This window comes from Narcine bancroftii, chromosome 1 (genome assembly GCF_036971445.1).
Source record: "Narcine bancroftii isolate sNarBan1 chromosome 1, sNarBan1.hap1, whole genome shotgun sequence".
Lineage (NCBI taxonomy): Eukaryota > Metazoa > Chordata > Chondrichthyes > Torpediniformes > Narcinidae > Narcine > Narcine bancroftii.
Genome location: NC_091469.1, coordinates 222,218,264 through 222,239,859, shown reverse-complemented (window position 1 = coordinate 222,239,859; position 21,596 = coordinate 222,218,264). Strand labels below are relative to the sequence as shown.

The window sequence follows — 21,596 nt, the reverse complement described above, 5'->3', positions numbered from 1 at the left end:
GGTCCATTTGTAAAACACTAAACATTGTACCAAACATTGTATCATCTAATTTGGGTGGCACGGTTAGCCTCATGGTTAGAGCATTGCAGTTACAGCGCCGTCAACCTGTGTTCGAATCTGGTGCTGTCTGTAAGGAGTTGGTACATTTTCCCCAAATCTGTATAGATTTACTTTGGGCACTCTGGTATATTTGGGAGGTACGGGTTCGTGGGCCAGAAGAGCCTATTACTGTGCTGTCTTCTTCTTTGGCTTGGCTTCGCGGACGAAGATTTATGGAGGGGGTAAAATGTCCACGTCAGCTGCAGGCTCGTTGGTGGCTGACAAGTCCGATGCGGGACAGGCAGACACGGTTGCAGCGGTTGCAGGGGAAAATTGGTTGGTTGGGGTTGGGTGTTGGGTTTTTCCTCCTTTGCCTTTTGTCAGTGAGGTGGGCTCTGCGGTCTTCTTCAATGGAGGTTGCTGCCCGCTGAACTGTGAGGCACCAAGATGCACGGTTTGAGGTGAAATCAGCCCACTGGCGGTGGTCAATGTGGCAGGCACCAAGAGATTTCTTTAGGCAGTCCTTGTACCTCTTCTTTGGTGCACCTCTGTCACGGTGGCCAGTGGAGAGCTCGCCATATAACACGATCTTGGGAAGGCAATGGTCCTCCATTCTGGAGACGTGACCCACCCAGTGCAGCTGGATCTTCAGCAGCGTGGACTCGATGCTGTCGACCTCTGCCATCTCGAGTACTTTGACGTTAGGGATGAAAGCGCTCCAATGAATGTTGAGGATGGAGCGAAGACAACGCTGGTGGAAGTGTTCTAGGAGCCATAGGTGGTGCCGGTAGAGGACCCATGATTCGGAGCCGAACAGGAGTGTGGGTATGACAACGGCTCTGTATACGCTTATCTTTGTGAGGTTTTTCAGTTGGTTGTTTTTCCAGACTCTTTTGTGTAGTCTTCCAAAGGCGCTATTTGCTTTGGCGAGTCTGTTGTCTATCTCGTTTTCGATCCTTGCATCTGATGAAATGATGCAGCCGAGATAGGTAATGTCTATATGTCTGTATGTCTAAATTATTAATACATTAAGCAACAGTGGTCCCAGCACTAATCCCTGTGCTACACCACACCATGTTATTGACCTCCAAACTGAAAAATAAGTTTCATTACCATTCTCTGAATCCTACCACCAAGATAATTTTGTATCCAATTGGATCCTATGTGATCTGTCATTCCAGACCTCACAAAAGTCCATGGAGACAATATCTACCACTTTGTTCTTGTTAATCCTCTTGATCACTTCTTTAAAAAAGAACTTGGTTAAATTTGTAAGACATGACTTCCCACACAAAAAGTCTTGCTGTCAATTCCCAATCAACTCTTGCTTTTTGAAATGTGTGTCTCTTAGAATCCCCTCTCGTAATTTTCCTTGTTAGGTTCACTGGCCTGTAGTTCCCTAGCTTGTCTTTGCAAATTTTCTTAAATAGAGCCACCCTGCAGTCTTCCAGAACTTCACCATGGCTTACGATGGAGGCAGTGGAATCTAAGGATACTCGATGACTCTGAAGGGATTCTCTTGGGGTTCTCTTTCTTGTCCAGATAGCAGCACTGTATTGATGGGTCCTCTTTGTGAGCCTTTACAGAGTAAAGGAAAACTATTTATTTTTGTGTGTTATATGATCATAGCAATAAGCACCATCTTGATTTTGAGACTGCATTGAAAGTTAGAAAATTCTTAAAAGGTCTTGATAAGCTGGAAAAGCGAGGATGTTTTCCATAGCTGTAGAGTCCTGAACCATGTTGTGAATGCTTGGCCAGTGTGTTCATTCAAAAAAGATATTGATTGATTTCTGGATAAATGGGAATTACTGGATATGCTTATAGACCTCAAGTAGATCAGTTTCAATTTTGATAAATGCCAATTTGGCGTGAAGGGCTGGAGAGCCTACAATTGTTCTTTCTCATGTACTTATCCAACAACCCAAGTACTGAGTTCCATTCTCTTCTAGATCAATTGTGAAATTGACTAAATCATCTGCCTCTGGTCTCGGTAAAAGGGAAACATTGCTGGCAAATTCTCTTTGTGGATGCAATCAGAACTGCCGAGTCCCTTCAGTTTATTATTGTTTGATCTGTGATAGTTGTTGAATAATTGTTAAAATCCCAGCTAGCTCAACAATGAACTTAATATTTTAACAAAGTCTTGCTTATATGTGCTTAAATTCCACACGGCATGATTGACTGTCAATCTACTCAGCTCCAGAAGAAATTGGCAAAAATGGGCTTGCCAGTACTGCTAAAATCCCAAGAATAAATATTTTTAAAAATGCTTACAATAATAGATGGAAGTATCTTGTTACATATCGATGAAAAGATGGAGGGACAATTCATATTCATGATTAAATAGCCAAAAATACACGTCATCCCTTATATAACACAGAAGCAGACCCTTTATCCCATCATGTCCATGGTGGCCATTGTGTACCCTTCCATACTACTCCCATTTTTCAGTGGCTTTGGCCAGTAGCTTTCTGTGCCTTGGCAGTTCAAATGCTCATAGATGTGCTTCTGAAATGTTGTGCTACTTCTACCACCTTCTGAAGCATTGCACTCCAAATTCCAACTATCCTCTGGAAGAAAAATATTCCCAAGTTCCCCTTTCCCCCTCAATCCCTTATCTCAATCCTGTGCCCTCTCTCATTCTGTCATGGGGAAAGTTTTCTTCTTCTCTGCCCTGTCTCTGTGCTCCATAATTTTGTGCACCTTTGCCTGATTCCCTGCCCCCATCTCGCAGTCTCCTGCACTCCAAGGAAAACAAATTGCATTTGTCAAGTCTCTCATAATTGAAATATTCCATCCCAGGCAACATTCTGGTGAAAAGTCAATACCTCACACTTGTCAGTATTAAACTGCATCCTTTCCTCCAATTCATCAATATTAGCCTAAGACGACCCAACTCACTGTTAACGTATTGAGAGTTTTTTTATTTATATATATAAAATTAATGACATTGTGATGCACTGGACCATCCTTTTGAACTCAGGGCCAGGAGGACTGCCTTCCAGATCACACTGCCTTCATGTTTAATCTGCCCTTTGTCCCTGGGTTTGTAGCTAGTCATGTATCTAGATGCAATGCCTTGCACCGCCAGGTATTGCTGCAGCTCCTCACTCATGAAGCAGGACCCCAGTCACTGTGGATAAATGCCGGGTTTCCGAAAATGGTGAAGATCTGCACCAAGCCTTGATAAGGTGATAAGGTGGAGGTGTCAGGTTAAGGGATTGTGAATAGAAAATGGAAGTGTTTATTTATGACCGAGAGGAAATAAACGTTCTTATTCGTGGAAGGCAGTGATCCCTTGAAGTTGATACTGAGTCGCTCAAAAGGCCGAGTGGCCTTCTCCATATGGGCCTGTGGTGGGTGGAAGAAGTGCGATTTGCACTCTGCACAGACCCTGTATGGCTCAGTCATAGTCCGGACTTCTTGGTCGGTGAACGGGAGGTCCGGGACTTAATGAAATGGTACAGGCGTGTGACGCCAAAGTGGGAGAGGGTATCTTGCAGCGCCTGCAGTTGTTCAGACTGCGCAGTGGCGCATGTCCGGTACAGAGCATCAGGGGAGTCATTGAATTCCCCCGGCCTATACTGGATGTCATAGCTGAATGTGGCCAGCTCGACTCTGCAACGCAAGATCTTGTCATTTTGGATCTTGCCCCTGTGGGGGTGCTGAATATGAATGCCACTGCACGCTGGTCAGTGAGAAGGATAAACCTCCTGCCTGCCAGGTAGTGGCACCAGTGGCACATCGCTTCCATGATCGCCTGGGACACCTTTTTGATGGCGGAGTGCCCGAGCTCTGAACTGTGAAGGGTCCTGGAGAAAAAGGCCACAGGTCTGTCCCCTTGGTTAAGGGTGGCAGCGAGGGCAACATCAGAGGCATCGCACTTCACCTGGAATGGGTTGTCTCATCCTTGGCATGCATCATGGCGATGCCTTATCTCATGCGGGCAAAGGCCACTTGTGCCTCTGTGGGGAGGGGGAAAGGTGGTGGCCTGGGCCAGTGGGCAGAGTAGTGGGGGACCCACTTGGAGTAATACGACAAAAGCCCTAGGCATCTGTGGAGGACCATGAGTGTGTGGGGAGGGGCAGTTCCATGAGAGGATGCATGCATTTGGGGTCGGGACTGATGGCACCATGTTCCACAATGCAACCCAGGATGCGAGGCAGGTGATGCTGAACACACACTTCTCCCTGTTATAGGTGAGGTTTAATGCCTCAGCCTTCTGGAGAAATTTCTTCAGGTTGGCATCGTGGTCCTGCTGGTCATGGCCGCAGATGGTGATATTGTCCATGTACAAGAAGATCACTTTTAGATTGTGCCGGTCTACCATTTAGTCCATCTTGCACTGAAAAACGGAGATTCTTCTTTTGTGACCCCAAATAGGACCCGGCAAAACTGGTAGAGATGCCCGTCTGCCTCAAAGGAGATATAAGGTTCATTCCGGACATAAATGAGGAGCTAGTGGCAGGCTGACTTCAGGTCAGTGGTGGAGAAGACCCAGTACTGGGCTATCTCATTGACTATGTCAACATTGCAGAGCATTGGGTAGGCATCCAGCTGGGTGTACTGGTTGATGGTCTGGCTATAATTGATGACCATCCTCAGTTTGATGCCCCCTTTGACTACTAGGACCTGGGCTCTCCAGGGGCTGTTGCTGGGTTCCATAACTCCCTCCACCAGGAGTTGTTTCACCTTGTCTTTGATAAATGCCATGTCGGCTGCACAGTAGCATCTGCTTTTGGCCATTATTGGTTTGCAGTCCGGTGTTAGGTAATTGAAAAGTGATGGTAGGGATACCTGAAGGGTGTAGAGCTCACAGGTTGATTTGGAACGGTGACTGGACCTTGTGTTGTGGACGGTGAGTGGGGAGAGTGGGCCATCGAAGGCAAGAGTGAGGCTGTGGAGGTGACACTGGAAGTCTAGTCCCAGGATGACCGGGACACAGAGCTTGGGCATAACCAATAACCTGAACCCTTGGTATGTCTCCCCCCGACCCCCGACACCACTGTCAAGTTCACTGAGCAGCACCCCTGTGCCATGATCGAGTGGTCCTGGGACGCAAAAACGATGGAGAAGTTCGCTGGGTATATTTTGAGTTTCATTGTCCAGATCACATTCGGGTGCTCAAAGCTCTCAGTACTACCGCTATCAAACAGGCATTTTGTTACCCTCCCATTGACAGCAATGTCCATCATTGAGCATCCAAATCCATAGGGAATGTCCTCCATCAGCATGGCGGATGCTAGGACTGCCTCGGGGTCCAAGTCGCTGCTCCCCGATGGTTCTGGCGAGCAGCAGCCAGTGGGTGGCCTTTGGAGCGCGGGGTGCGTCTAATGCGAGGTTTTGTGTGCATACTTGTTGATCACGATGTCTGGTCGGCGTGCTGGTGCAACTCAGGTCGGTGCAGCTGGGGGTCGGCTGGCCCATGATGGTGCCGCTCAGGGGATGCACACTGCGTCAGCTCAGCCCAGCCCAGTGGCACGGCTTGAGTGGCAAAAAATGGCAGCGTCCATGGTGAGCTCAAGACAGTAGCGTGGTTCAAAGGCTGGGCCGGAAGTGATGTCAGTGCGGGTGGAAGTGACGGGCAGAGTAATGGGGTCAGCCAGCACTCACATGTGGAGGGGCCCAGAGGAACGGGAGGTGTTCCTGGTGGGTTTGGAGAAGCACACTTTAGCAAAGTGGCCTTTCTTCCCACAACAGGAGAAGAGCGAATTCCTCGCAGGGCAGTTCTTACAGAACCGCCTGTCTGACCCACACCGGGCTCCATAATACTTAGTGGCGGCTAACGTCCCTTCCCTGTGGGACCCTTGAGCGGTGGCGATCATCCCTTTTTTGTGGGGCTCTTCAGCGGCTGTTGCTGTTGTTGGTGTCGGCCAGGCCAGAGAGTTGGGGAGGCAAGCATCAAAGACCTCCATATAGTGGGCTGCAGCTTCTAGGGAGTGGACCACTTCCATGATCCTGACGAGGGAGGCATTGATCTCCTCCATCAGTCCCTGTCGAGTTGTCCTCAACCGCAGCCCTCATACAATGCATCTTGGACGAGTCACTCCATTTCCCCAGCAGTCACATCAGCCTCAATGATGCACAGGCATGCTCACTCATGCAGAGCCCCCAGATAAGTGTCTGCTGTCTCACCTGGCTGCTGTAGTTTGTATTAATGACGGCAAATTCACCTTTACAGTGCCAGTGATTGGGACTGGGGTTCAAGTCCCACGCAGTCTATAAGGAGTTTGTACTAATGGTGGCAGATTCAAATGTGTTGGACTATGGGAATTGCTGGACCACAGAGTGCCAAATAAGGAAGGTACAACCTGTACACATTGCAACCATTGTGCATCATGCAGAGGAAATACAAATTTAGGTTGTGGATTGGGTACCAGTTGCTCATAGATTGTGTTAAGCTTCTTCAGAGTGGTTAGAGCTGAACTCATCCATTCCATTATGTTCCTGTCGTGCATTGTGTAGATGGTAGAAAGACTTTGTGGGATAATAATAATTCACTCACCACAGGTTACCTAGCCTCTGGTCTGTCTTTGAAAAAACAGTTATACTCTCATTGGTTCATCTGGCTTTCTAGTTAATGCTAATCCCCAGGATGATTCTGATGGGAGAGTTATCATGTTTTGCCATTTAATATCAAAACAATTGTGCTCATTTCCTGGCAGAATTGTGGTGTGGGTATTACCAGCTATTTTTGAGTGCAAGACTGAATGTTATTCGGGGCTTTCTGCATGCAGGCAAAGACTGCTTTATTTGATGAGGAGTTGTGAATGGTGATGAACATTATTCATTTGTCAGAGGTGAAAGTAGAAGAATTTCTCTTGCAAGATAATCCAGAATTGAGGTCTCATTTTAGAAATAATGGATCAACCAGAAGATTGAGCTGGGGTATTTTTTTTTCCCCTCAGTGTGTTGTGAACCTAAAGGGATATGGGAGAAGGGACTTTAAATATTTTAAAACCAAAGTTAGATAGAAGCTTAAGTAAAACACAAAAGTCTACAGATACCATGGTTGAAGTAAAAACAATGCTGGAGAAACTCAGTAGGTTAAACAATATACTTTATAAAGAAAAGATAAAGGTACATAACCAACATTTCGGGCTTGAGCCCTTTATCAAAATAAGTAAGGTGAATGGTTGTTGTGGGTAAGCAAGAATGAAAAAGTGAGATGACAATCAGATCAGCCATGATCTTATTAAATGGCGGAACAGACTCAGGTGCACGAGTGTCCATCTGCTGGTCTTAATCCATATGTTCATGTATGAAAGCTTCTTCCACTTAGCCTCAAAGGGAATATCTTTTGGACAAAGACTTGAGTTTTTTAAAAAATGTAAACAAATTATCATGCTGTTGGTAGAACAGTTAAGAAAAAAAGTGAAGCTATTAATCCATCATGGATATTGGATAAACATAATGATTTATTAAAAACAGCTCGCTATATAATTTAGCTCAATATCATTGCATGCTAGATAAAATGAGAAAGTGCATTTATGTTAGTCTAGTATTGCTCAAACTCATATTAAGCCAACCACAAGTACAAAATAGACTGCGTGCTTTTTTTCCATCAAGATGACAGGCCAGTAAAAATAACATATAATTTAAGAAATAACATCACAGTATTCGAACAAATTTGGGAATCGTGCATGGAACACAACAGAGAAGTCCTACTGCAGACCTCCACTGCCTAAAATGACAGAAGGAGAAGAAGATGAAATGAACTGACCCAGTATGTAAAAGTGAAAGTCACACATTTCTTGATTATTTTCATTGTGTGATGACATTGTTTAATGGGTTTAATGTATCATATAGGTTGAACGTTGAGTGGGTGGGGAGGGAGGGGGTGAAGGAGGGAGGGGGGAAAAAGGGGAGAAAATGACACTGTGTATATTCAAGAGGGAAATGTTTGTGTGTATTTTGGTTAGTATGGTTCATAGTGTGAAAAATTTAAAAAAAATTAAAAAAAAGATGACAGGCCAGTTATTTCTTAAGTATCTAAATTGGACAAACACATTTCAAGTTTGTTTTAGATTAATCTATGTTGAAGATTGCATTTGGAACTATTGAGAAAATACATGAAATTTTGATTAGAATTCATTGAAAATGTTCAGTCATAAATAACCTGTACCCTAAGTTTAATTAAACTAATGTACTTTATTATAAACAGTGGATTGGACTTGTGTGTGGTTTAAAATACTTCAACAAGTTGTGAACTAAAATTTGAGTTGGCTGTGTCATTAAATAACAGCTCCCTGCTGCTATGTAATAAAATTGAAAAAAGTAGGAAAATATTTAAATAGTAGAAATTTTTAATATCTTTCATAAACCATTAAAAAAAAACATACCAGGGATATAGTTTCATTGGGTGTAAATTGGCTGAAATGGTCTGTTACTGTGCAGAATGTGTGAAAAAAAATTATTGAGTTTTTAAAAAAATCATTAAGTCTAGAACATAGATAAATATTCTGAGTACCTACACATAGCCTTCACAAGTGGTCTTCAATAATTATAAAGTTTACGTACTGTCAATAAGAATCCAAAGTACAGGAGGAAGCATTTTAATTGCATTGTTTATTGGACGTGACACATTTAGAACGAAAGATGTTTATCCATAGAGAATTCTGCAGTCTGAATTTGAAAATAAAAAAAAATATTTTTCAAGATATCCCCAGTTGTCACTTGTTTCCATGGTAACATGCCTATTTGTCTGAGCACTCTGTCCAGAGCTGAAGCCACATCCAGCAGAGTCGGCAAAACACCCAGATACATCAAAGGTAAATTTGTCTGCTCAATCTGATCTGTTCAATTAATGCAAGAACAGCAGTTGAACGGGGCTAAAAGAGGGCAGTTTTTTTTTTCCAGGGTAGTCAAAGCTTCTTACACTGCAATACATATAGGGTGTATGTGGAAGGAATTTAGCATGCTGTCAAAGACATTTACAGAGGAAAGTCTCGGGCCTCTTACACCTAACAGATATGAAGCTGTCAAACAAAGAATAGCAGTATTCATTAAATGACACTTCTATGCTCCCTCTCTGCAAGCCTGCAGAGAAGAGAAGCAAGCAGGGGAGCTACAGAGTTAGGCATTCTCTACATCTGCCAACGATGATCGACGCATGGAGAAATTATGTAGAAACAAAAACTAGACAAGAACCAGATCAGTGGCATGTTGATGTGAGGTGCCATAGTTTTAGTTAGCCAAGGTGAAAAGAGATTCAAAATGAGCTCTTCAAGTACTTTATCCTTGTAAGAAAGACCATAGTTGATAACAGATGCAAAGTAACGAGGAGATTCCCAGAGGTCACTACCTTTTAAGAATCTTATGCGTCAGCCATGATGATCTGATTTAGAACTCATTATCAACATTCTGTTACTTGTATCTGTATGATTTTGCACTGATTGATACCGACTCAGCAGCCCTGAGTTCTACATAGTGCTGTCAGGAAATGCTGACAGATACAATGAAAGAACAATAAATGTGGGGCAGCAGTAATGTAAAGGTCCAGCCAAGCTGTATGAAAACTGATAGCTGGGATATTGCCTTCTGTGTTGCCATATACATCAGTCCCTCTGAGAATTTATCTAGTGAGTAAATTAAAATAGTCTCCAGATAGATGGCAGGAATCTTCATGTTAAAAAAAGAGTTCACTTCCACTGCACCATTGTGTTATGGAAGGATGCCAATCAAAGTCAAATTACACTTTGAGTAGCCACAAATATTGCTGCTCACAGTTTCTTTGACTATGTTCAACACTTTATTCAATACATACTGTTTATTTTTAATAATTTAGCTGAGATTCACTTTTTTCAGTAAAATTCCACCTGGTTTTTTGGTTATCTCAGGTTCAAGACATTGGAAAACTGCAGAATCAACACCCTTAAGTCATTTGTAATTTGTGGATTTGATGTCATCACAACACTCCTCAAGGGATTAATAATGTGTGTATTAATTTATTTCTTCTGATAAATGCATATGTGTGAAACCAACGAAAGAAAAGTTGAAGACTCAGAAGATATGAGGCTTTTTTAATTTAATAAGTTAAATGAACTTTTAAGTATAATAGAAGGTTAAGTAAATTTCAAAGAGGAATTGTATCCATGCTTAAAACGCAGAAAGTAACGTTGGGTCGTTGGGAAAAATGGGGTACATTACTAATTGAAAGTTCTTCCAAAGAAACACTAAGGCATGAAAGGCTGAATAGCTTCCTTCTGTGCTGCAGAATGCTATGATTCCATTTAAGTTCATACCTCTGGTACTTTAGCATTCCATAATGACACCGAGTTGTTGTTTGAATCAGCCATTGTTTTTTGTTTCTGTTAACTTGTACAATAGAAACCTGGAAAGTACAGTACAGAAAGAGGGTGAGTTTCTCCAACACTTTTGTGTATTGAGCTGCTCAATAAAAAGCTTTTTTTTTTGGAAGAGCAAAGTTCTAAAAATCTAAATTGGCAAAATGGTTGAGGAAGAAAGTTTCAGATTGTTAAATGATGTTATTATATGTTAGATGGTCAGGAAAATGACAATCAAATTCATACTGTAAAAATGACAGGAAGTATAATGAGGCAATGTGAGTACATACTGCCATATCTCTAAAGGGAGCAGGACAAGAAGATAATGTTTTTGAAAAAGGCCCAATATTGGGAATCTTACATATACTTCCCAGTAGCGATATTGAGAAATACTGAGGAAGGCCACAGCCACATTTGCCTTCCTCATGTCTTGCATCCGCCACCATCTTGTGCCTCGTGACTTCCAGCTCTGGTTTCAGGCCTCCCAGGATCTCAAGTACCTGCACAGCATTAACTGTTCTCTTTGCTTCTCTCACCAGTCATTCCAAATGAAGCTGTACTTAGAACAATAGAACATTACAGCACAGAAGCAGGCCCGTTCAGCCCTTCTTGTCTACGCCAAACCATTTTTTTGCCTAGTCCCAATGATGTGCATCCAGTCAATAGCCCTTCATACCTCTCCCTCCATGTACCTGTCCAAATTCTTCTTAAATGTTAAAATTCAGCCCGCATTGATCACCTCAGCTAGCAGCTTATTCCACATTCCCACCACTCTCAGTGTTGAAAAGTTCCCACTCATGTTCCTCCTAAACTTTTTCCCTTTCATTTTTGAATCTGCTGAAGTCATCAACTGCATCCAATAATCCCATTGTGTCTTATACATCGGACAGACTGGATGCAGACTGGAAGATCACTTCGCTGGGCACTTTTGTTTTGTACACAGCAATGACAATTCTAGTTGGCCAAACATTTCGATTCTGCACCCCACTTTCGCAGCGACATACCTGTCATGGTCTCATGTACTGTCAAACCAAGGGCACCTGTAAATTGGAGGAGCAGCACCTAATATTCCATCTGAGCACCCTACAACTGGATGGAATTGACATCAACCTCTCATTTCTGCCAGCCTACTCTCCATTCTCCTTTCCTTCCCTTTCCCTTTGTCTTCTTTCCTCCAGCTCTCCACCCCCTTCCCTCTCCTTTCAGAGAGCCATCCTCCCTCCCCCGTTTGCTGGTGTGCACTCCCTCTCTTATCTACCTGTTACCTCAAGCCTGTGGGACTGTGACCCTATCACTCACTCCACCATTTTGTTCAGGCACCTGCCTACATTTTGCACATACCTTGATGAAAGGCTCAAGCTCGAATATTGGTGATATATTTTAATCTTTGCTATATAAAGCACACTCTTTGGCCAACTGAGTTTCTCTAGTATTGTATTTTTACTGAGAGTTTTATTGTTTGGAATCCAAGAACATTGAAATCTACAGCACTGTACAGATCCTACGGCTCACAGTGATGTGGTGATCTAATAACCCTAATGCATAACCCTGCATTTTGTTAAGGTCCATGTACCTACCTAATAGCCTCCAGAAGGATCCTATTTAATGTGCCTGCCTCCATCAATATTGCCATCAGTGCAGTCCATGAATCCACCACCTTTTATGTGAAAAACTTAACTTTTACATTCCCTCTGTACTTACTCTTCAGCACCTTAAAACTATGACCCTCATGTTAGACATTTCAGCCCTGGGAAAAAACCTCTGGCCATCCACATGATCAACGCCTTTCATCATCATACACACTTTTATCTGGCTACCCATCATCCTCTGTTGCTCGATGGAAAAAAAACAAGTTCACTCAACCTATCCTCATAAGTCATGCTTTCCAATCCAGTCAGCATCCTTGTAAATCTCCTCCACACCCTCTCGATAGCATCCACATCCCAAACTGAACACAATATTCCAAGTGGGGTCTAAGTAAGGTATTCTGTAACTGCATCATTTACCTCACAGTTCTGCAGAATGCTATCAACTTGTGCAACAGAGTTGAGTGTCCTATGGTCCACATTGCTCAGAGTCCTCCCATTAGTCTGCCTTCAAATTTGACCTACCCAAATGAACCACTTCATCCTTTGCTAGGTTAACCTCATCTTCCACTTCTCAGCCCAGTTCTGCATCCTATCAATGTCCCTCTATAACGTCTGGCATCCCTTCTGACTATCCACAACACCACCATCCTTCATGCCATTTGCAAACTTACTAACACATCCTTCCACTTCCTCATCCAGGTCATTTATAAAAATAACAAAGAGGAGGTGTGCCTGTGGAACACCACTGGTCATTAACCTCCATGCAGAATACAATTCATCAACAACATGCTTGAAATGACCACATTTGGTTTATATATGGTCTTGAAATTTCTTGTAACTTTTGAGTTTGCATCAAAGACTAAGGAAGTCCTTCAGCAACATCTTCAAATGCACCATGCTATAGGAGTTGTTCTGCTCAAGGTACTCTTGGTAAATGCTGCTCAGAATATAATGCAAATTTCCGTCAATTCCATGGGTTCTATCTAGTTCGAGTTCAAGTTTATTATTATCATATAATTGTAAAGAACAATCGGACAAAATAGAATTCTTAGATCCTGCTTGTAAAAACTGACCAACACATATGTAGACATAGCATACATATTTACAAGCGATTTACATGCAGTACATAAATAACAAAATCTTGTAAAATAAATGGTAGAGTCTCAGAGGATTGGTCATTCGCAGTCTCACTGCCTGTGGGAGACCTGTTCCTCAGCCTGGTGGTTCTACCTCTGATACTCCTGTATCTCTTTTCCCCATAGGAATAGCTGAAAGATGCTGTATGGTAGTGGTCCTTAATGAGTTTGCAAGCCCTGTTCAGGCAATTATCCTGGTAGATCACCTTGGTGGGGGGTGGGGGGGGTGGGGAGGGAGACCACATTGATCCTCTCTGCCATTTATGATCCTGTGGATTAACCTTCAATCCAATGCTTTATAGCAACCATACCACATTGTGATGCAGCTGACCAGGATGCTCTCGATTGAGCGCCTGTAATAAGTTGCCGTCAGTGCAGTCCATGAATCCACCACCTTTTATGTGAAAAACTTAACTTTTACATTCCCTCTGTACTCTGTGCCAAATAAAGCATGGCAGCTACCAAGGTCAGTCCGCGAGACCTGGCCTACCTGTAAATACACTTAAGACATGTACCTGCTTACCCATAAATATACTAAAACATGCACATTAAAAAAATCTTTAATTCTTAAAAATTCTTAATGTTCCTGCTGAAATGGGGGAGAGGAGGGATTTCAGGAAGTGCAGTTGCTCTTGCGGCTTCCTGACAAGTGAGCAGATGTTGTGTGACCATGATAGGTGGGTTCCAAGGATCTTTGTGCTCTCTACTCTTTCCTCTACAGGGTTATTGATGGGTAATGGAGAACAGTCATCTCCAGGCCTGAAGTCCACAATCATCTCCTTTGTCTATAGCTCCTATTGCTTAGAAAGCTTACCAACATATGGAAAAATCTCTCACACCCTGGATGCACAATCTCTACCTCATTTCCCACGTCAAATTTCGTACCAACTGGCTGAAGATAGTTTCTTCACGGCAGCCATCAAGTTCCGGCGGAAAGGCCACAGTGCCCTTGCTTCACACTAATCATTTTTAAAATTGTACATCATACTCCTATATTGTGTTCTTGTTCTTTTCCTTTTTTTTTAATGGTTGAATGAATGAAGAACAGTTCAGCACAGGACAAGTGTCTGTGCCAAACATGATCTCCAAATCAAACTGAAAATCTGCTGCTTTTAAAAAAAATAAACTAGAAGACAAGTAAAAGAGGAATAAGGGGAGAAAATATAAAATATGAAGGTAAGCTAGCCAATAATATAAAAGAGATATGTAAAAAGTGTAGGAGAGACATGGACCTCTGGAAAATGATGTAGGAGAAGTGGTATTGAGGATCAAAAAATAATAGACAAACTAAATTGGTATTTTGCATCAGTCTTCACTGGAAGATACCAATGACAAGGCAGAAATCCGTGAGTCAGGAGGTAGAAGTGAGTGTAGTCACTGTTTCTGAGGAGAAGATTCTTAGGAAACTGAAGGGTCTGAAGATGGACATGTCATGGACCAGACTGTCTACACCCCAGGGTTCTCAAAGAAGTAGGTAAAAAGATGGTGAATACATTGATAGTGATATTGTAAGAATCGTTAGAGTCAGGAATGGTTCTAAAGAACTGGAAAATAGAAAATGTCACTCCATTCTTTCAGAAGGGAGAGAGTCCAAAGGCAGGAAATTATAGACTGGTTAGACTGACTTCAGTGAGAGATAAGGTTCTAAGGATGAGGTTTTGTGGTACTTGACACCATTAAATAATATAGGCTGAAGTCAGCATGGTTATCTTCAGGAGAGATTGTGCCTGACAAATCAGTTGAAATTCTTTATGGAAGTATCAAGCAGGATCAACAAATGAGAGTTAGTGGATGTTTACTTGTATGTTTAAAAGGCCTCTGAAAAAGTGCCGGATATGAGATGACATGATGTGCAAGATAGGAGACATGGTATTCCAAAAATACACTTGCATGGATGGAGGATTGGCTAAGCAGCAGAAAGCAAAGAGTGATCAGAAAGGGAGCCTTTTTTTGCAGGCTGACAGTGACTAGTGGCATTCTGCAGGGGTCACTGTTGGGACTCTTTCTTTTCATGTCGTATGTTAAAGATTTGGATGATGGAATTGATGGCTTTGTTACCAAGTTTGCAGATGATACAAAGATAGGTGGAGAGACAGATAATGTTGAGAAAGCAAAGAGTGCGCAGAGGAATTGGACATATTCGGAAAATGGGCCAAGAGGTGGCAGATGGAATAAAACAGAGGGAACTATATGGTTAAGCATTTTGCCAGAAGGAATAAAGTAGACTATTTTCAAAAAGGGGAGAGAATTCAGAAAGAGGAGATCCAAATAGACTTAGGAATCCTAGTGCAGGATTCCCAAAAGAATACCATATTTGACGGCATATGGGACTCCTCTTTTTTCCAAAAATATCACCCCTAAAGGCTCCCTCCGCCAACAAGGTTTTATACACAAAGGTGACATTTTAGAGAGCATGGTATTGCCGCCTGCCCTCAGTATCAGGGAGGGAGGGATCCCCCGCTGCCCGCCCTTGTATTGCCATCTGGCCATGGTATCAGGGATGGAGGGATCCCCTGCTGTCCACCCAGTATCAGGGAGGGAAAGATCCCCTGCTGTCTGCCTGGTATTGCTGCCTGAGCCCAGTATCAGGGAGGGAGAGAGGGTTCCCCCCAGAGCCCAGGGTGCCACTTGAAGGATATACTGCTATGCCGTTTGCTTCAATGAAATAATGCCAAATAAAACATGGCAGCTACCAAGGCCAGTCCACGAGACCTGCCCTACCCGTAAATACACTAAAATGTGGGCCTGCTTACCCATAAATCCACTAAAACATGCACCTTATAAAATCTTTAATTCTTAAAAATTTTTAATATTTCCTACTGAAATGGGGCAGAGGAGGGGGTCTAATATGCCAGTGGGGCTTGTATGCTGTCAAATGCGTGTATGTGTAGGTTTGAAAGACTAGAATATTCTTGGTTTAGATGTTCTTTTTACGATAAAATATTAATTAAAAGTGATTTGTTTTATTGAGAATGTGTGGTAATTATATGACATTATATGATTTAAGTGTAATGTATCTTTCTAACTTTTAACATATATCCGAATGTACTCTGTAATTTTTGATGTTAATAATAAAAATATTGTAAAAGAAAGTAAACAACACCAAAGCATTTGGTGGCCCTCTTCGGTACAATGGGAGGAAATGATTCTTCTTTATCTCTGGTTGTGATATTTTTTTTTGCTTCCTTTTTGGTGAGGTTTGTGATTTTACATAAATAAATGAATGGTGCCCCACGTACTCATGATCAGTGGTTGCATGACATCATATCCTGTTTGAACATTGAAAGGGTTTGTTATTCAATGAATAATTCAGATATAAGATTCCACAAGTTATGGGGGTCATTTATGAATCACTTCCTCACTTTATAGTTTTACTCTAATTAAAATGTCTGACTTGTATCTTTTTCTTATTTCTTTACATTAAGATTTTTAAATCTTCATTTTTCTTTTAATACCAATCATATATAATATCTGGCAACACGGTTGGGTAAGGGGTTTGAGTTTTTCTCTTCTACTGTTTTTTTTTTGCATTATTAAAGTTTTTTTCCAATAAAAGTATATATTATTTAGAATATGAATTATGGATATGATTTATAATTTTTGCATGTTAGTATTAAACAGAATGTCATTAATTTGTATAACTGTCCATATCATCTTTTTGAATTGTACCCTTTTTTGTTTATATAAGTTCTTTATTAAGATCAATAAAAATATTTTAAAAAGATGGAAAGACAAAAATATAAATGCAAGGATGTTGAGTCTTTAAAAGGTATTGGTCAGATGACGTTTGGGGTATTGTGAGCAGTTTTAGACCCCAAATCTAAAGAAGGATATGCTGGTGGTGGAGAGGGTACAGAGCAGGTTTATGAGAATGACCTTGGTGGGTGAGAAGGATAACATATTAAGAGCATTTGATGGCTGCACTTATTTGAATTTAGAAGGGTGAGGGAAGGATCTCATTGAAACTGACCAAATATTCAAAGACCTGGATCGAGTGGATGTAGAAAAGATGTTTCAAGCGGTGGGAGAGTCCAGAATAAAATATTGTGTCTTTAAAACAGAAATGGGGGGAATTTTCTTCAGCCAGAGGGTGGAGGTTCTATGGAATTCATTGCCACTGACCCTCTGTGGAGGCCAAGTTGTCAGGTATATTTGAAGTGGAGATTGATTAGTAAGGGTACTAAGGATTACAGGGTAAAGCAGATGAGCACTGTACTCTATAAAGTTTAGATGATTGAAAGGAGATCTCATCAAAAATTACAAAATCTTGAAAGAGCCAAATGAGTTTGAGAGGAAGAATACATCAGTCATGATTTGAGTGGCAGAGAAGACTTGATAGGCAAAATAGCATAATTCTTATGCTATTCTTAGATATCTTTATATACTTTCATATTCATGTGTCTATCGAGAAGCATCTTAAATTCTACTGTATTATTTGCTTTCACCACTACTCCTGGCAGACTGTTCCAAGGACCTACCATTCTCTGTGTAAAAGATTTGCCTTCCTCATATCACTTAAAGTTTCTCACTCTCTCTCAACATCAGCACGTGTCCTCTATTGTAGAATGCTTTTGCTCTGTGGAAATACATCTGACTGACCATTGATCAATGCCTCTCATGATGCATCTCAGCCTCCTACATTCCAGAAAAAAACATTCCAAGTTTGTCCAATCTCTCCCCATAACTTAAACCATCTCAACCAGGCAACATCCTGGTGAATTTATTCTGTGCACTTCTTATAGCCTCCTCATCATTCCTGTAATGGAGTGACCAGAATTCCACACAGTATTCAAAGTGGAACCTAAACAAAAAATTTAAGTGGGTGCCAAATGATCTCTTTAATTTTCCCTACACTAAGCATACCATTCTTTACCACCCTGCTTATTTGTGTGGCCACATTCACTGAACTTTGGACCTGAACCCTTAGATCCTTCTGCACATCAATGCTTTTAAGGGTGTAAAGGTTAAAACCTTATGTTTTTGATTTGTAGTTAATTTTGTGCCCATCCCTTTAAGAAGAACTATTGTTTGTAGTTTTGCCATAGTGACTATGATGTCATATGTCATAATATCTGGACGGATGGAGAGCTTGTATCTCATTCTTCAAAAAATCATAATAAAGATGTAAGCTCGAGATACTTTTCTTTGAATTCATCTTAATTCATTTTATTTTGTTTCTTTTTATATCAGCTTAAAGTTGAATATCATTATATTATTATCCAGTATGCTTTGTTTATTCATCATTATGAAAATCTCAATGTGAAGTAATGCAAAATGTTTATCCAGTTTATCAACAATTTAAAGTTACTTAAAGCTTCATCTACAAAGTTTGGTTTATAAGATAGTAATTCAGAATATCATCCCTCACATTTCTTTGAAGATGACGCATTTTGAAAATGGGAAATATTAGAACATAGAAAGTGTCGTCTATAAAGGGCCCTGCCATTAACTGTAGGAGTTACTCTTAACATTTGATTTGCTCAAGTGGAACACCTCACACTTGTTCAGATGAAGCTCCAACTGCCATTTTTCTGCCCATATCTATAACTGTCCTATATCATTTTGTATTGGTTGATGCCTTCTTCCTTTTCCATAACTCTACCTATCTTTGTATCATTGGTAAACCTACTAACCCACCCATTTACTTTCTCAACCAAGTCATTCACTAACAATAGAGGTCTCAACACTGTTCCCTGTGCAATACAGACAGGCTTAAAATTGCCTATTAAAGGAGATGACAATGCTTTATTTTGATATCTTGCAACCTCAGTGGTGTCTGCCCAAATGATGGCATCCATGCTGGGGAGCTTACCACAAGGAGTTGCAGTCTCTGGAGGAGCAGTGGACCAGTGCAGGGCACCAGAAATGGGGAGAATGCCCTCCTGTTGAAGGAGCGACCGTACAGGAAGATGACCATGGTAGCGGACCAGAGATGGGCTCAGTAGCTGAATGATGCACACAGGTTGTGGGCTACTGGCAACTGACTCATAGGAACCAGGTATCAGAACTGGGATTCAAGAGGGTGCAGTGGGCAAGAAGGGATCCCAAAGAGTCTTAGGTGCTGTCGCTGTTGGCTTCCTGATCGTATTGGAGGCTTGGATATGGAGTTCAGGTGGCCAGTGGTTTGACCTGGAATCTATGTGGTTGCAGAGACCTCAGGAGGGCTAGAGGCAAATCCATGGACACTCAGTGTCTTTGAAGGGACTCTCAGAGGTGCCGGGCAATGCTCATGGTGACTCTTTATATGGCTTGCAGCAGACAAAAGTTGAAGTAAATCACGTAGATTACATTTTTAATGTTTTTTTGTGACAATAAAGGGAACCTCTCAGCCTTTGAAGGTTATCTCATAGCTCAAGATTATTTTATTGTCATGTAATAAAACAGAAAATGTAATGTTACATGAAATTTCCTTTAGTCTACCATTAGGCAGACAAAGAGCATCATTGTTCACTATTAGTATTGCCCAGCACCCCTTACAATAAGAGAAAGAGAAGCAAAAAGAGTCCCTTCAGAGTCACTGAGTGGCCATGGATTCACCTCCAGCATTCCTGCAGCTGTAGCAACCCCTGTTCTATCTGTTAGCAACTCGAGCTCCAGATCCAACCTCCAATATGATTAATAAGCCTTCAGTGCCCGAGATCCTTCAGGAGCCATCCTTGCCCTCAGCACCCTCTGGAATCCTGGTTCTGATACTTGGATCCCATGAGTCAGTCTCCTGCAGCCCTCAGCCTGTATGGATCTTTCGACAGCAAGTTTCCAACAGCCTTCATCTTGTGTAGGTCCTTCAGCTGCTGGACCCCTTGCTGGTCTATTGCCAAGGCCACCATCCTGTAGGGCCGTTTCCTATGTTTCTCCTCGGGGGGAGGGTGGGTAGTGGTGTGATCTCCCTGTTTCTGCTGAACTGCAACAGTCAGTTGTTCCCCTGGAATATGCAAGCCCTCGAGGCTGCTGCCCAGTATAGGCACTGCCCTCTTGGGCACAGACCCCGTAGTTGCATAAAATTAAATAAAAACACCATCAGTTCCTTTAACGGGCCATTTCAAGCCTGTACGGAGTTGCCATTACAGCAGCTCCACCATCTTTATTTAGCCTTCCTAAAGCCCTGCTTGTGCTCTTTCTACAGTCAATTTGTCTACATTTCTTTCTTTTGTTTACATTTATTTCTTCTTGAGTGCAGTTGACAGTTAGTGTTAATTAGAAATTCTGCCTGGCCCACAAGAGAAAGAATCTCAAAGGTTGCATGTGATTTCATGTTGTATCTGATGTCATACTGTATGGTATGTCATGTATGTACTCTGACAATAAATTTGAATTTTGACTTTGAACTTCCTGCAATTTTATATTCTTACAGGGTCCTGTCTGATTATAGCTTCCTGATCCTTGAGTACGCCTCCTTTTTCTTCTTGACTAAGTTCACAAAGCTCTCTCATTATCCAAGGTTCTCTTACTTTGCCATCCCTGTTCTTCCTTGCACTTGAATGGACCAGTTCAGTTTTGGATTCTAGTTATTCCTTAAACAACTGCTGAATCTCATGCTGACTGTAAGGAATTTATACGTGTGTGCATTGGTTTACCCCAGGGGCTCCGGTTTCCTCCCACTTTCGAAACATACCGGAGGTGTAGGTTGGGTGTAAATTGGGTGGCATGGCTGAAATGGCCTCTTATCATGCTGTATGTCTAAATTTAAATTTATATAAATATGTCAGTTCGGTGATTGCCCGATAACAATGGCTCGCACTTTATTCTCCCTAGCTCCTGTCTTACATATCATAATTTCTCTTCATCAATTTAGGGCTTTTCTACAAGACCCAAGTTTATCCTTATCTATATCTACCTTGAAACTTAAGGAAGAGTGATCATTATTTCCAAAATGTTACCCCACTGAAACTCCGATCACCTGGTTGGACTCATTTCCTCATACAAGATCTGGTATGCTCCTCTTCCTGGTTGTACTATGTACATGGTGCTTCAAACAACTTACAGAGGAGGCTATTGGGAAAAAGAAGGGTTGTGGAGAGAAAAATAAAATGTTGGAATAATTTTTTTCTGACGACCATTGAGTGTGTCCTCTTTATTGTTTGTGTAGCGTGTATGCAGCAGTTCCTACAGTTAGTTCACAGCACTTTCTAGGTGAGGTCTTTTGGAAGCTGACTTATCTAACCTTTTGAAGAAGTTGGTCAAAGGTACAAGGGGCGTCGCCATATTTGGTAAGAAATGGCAGTTGAAATTCATTGTCCTGAGAAAACACTGTAACTGTCCAAATGAAACGGGCGTTCAGACGTCTCAAATTTATGTAGAGTTCTGCTACTTGTTATTCCAACTCAATTATTTCCATCTTAATGGTAGCTTCAACAAGTGCTCCTAGCTGTACTGCAGAGGTCATGTCCATAACGAAATCAGCATGTTTTGCTGAAGGCCATTGAGTGAGTCCTCTTTATTGTACATGGAGCATGAATGCAGCAGTTCCTGCAAATTCTCCTGGATGCACTTGACAAATTCTGCCCCACCTATGAGTCTGGCACCAACAACATTCCAGTCAATAT

General features: G+C 41.8%; 1 protein-coding gene across 10 annotated transcripts in view; it reads left to right on the top strand.

Annotated features, from left to right (window-relative positions):
* The window catches only part of kiaa0825 (KIAA0825 ortholog), a 313,741-nt gene that overhangs the window by 206,609 nt on the left and 85,536 nt on the right, over positions 1-21,596 (top strand). The window contains exon 20 of one of the 10 annotated variants that reach the window (XM_069891236.1): positions 20,846-20,929. The exons of 8 other annotated variants lie outside the window; for them this stretch is intronic. In XM_069891236.1, the coding sequence (XP_069747337.1) occupies positions 20,846-20,909 (64 nt within the window). In that variant the 3' untranslated portion in view covers positions 20,910-20,929. Of the gene's footprint in view, positions 1-9,881; positions 11,153-20,845; positions 20,930-21,596 lie in introns of those variants that run through there. One more of the 10 variants, XM_069891210.1, reaches the window with a different exon arrangement.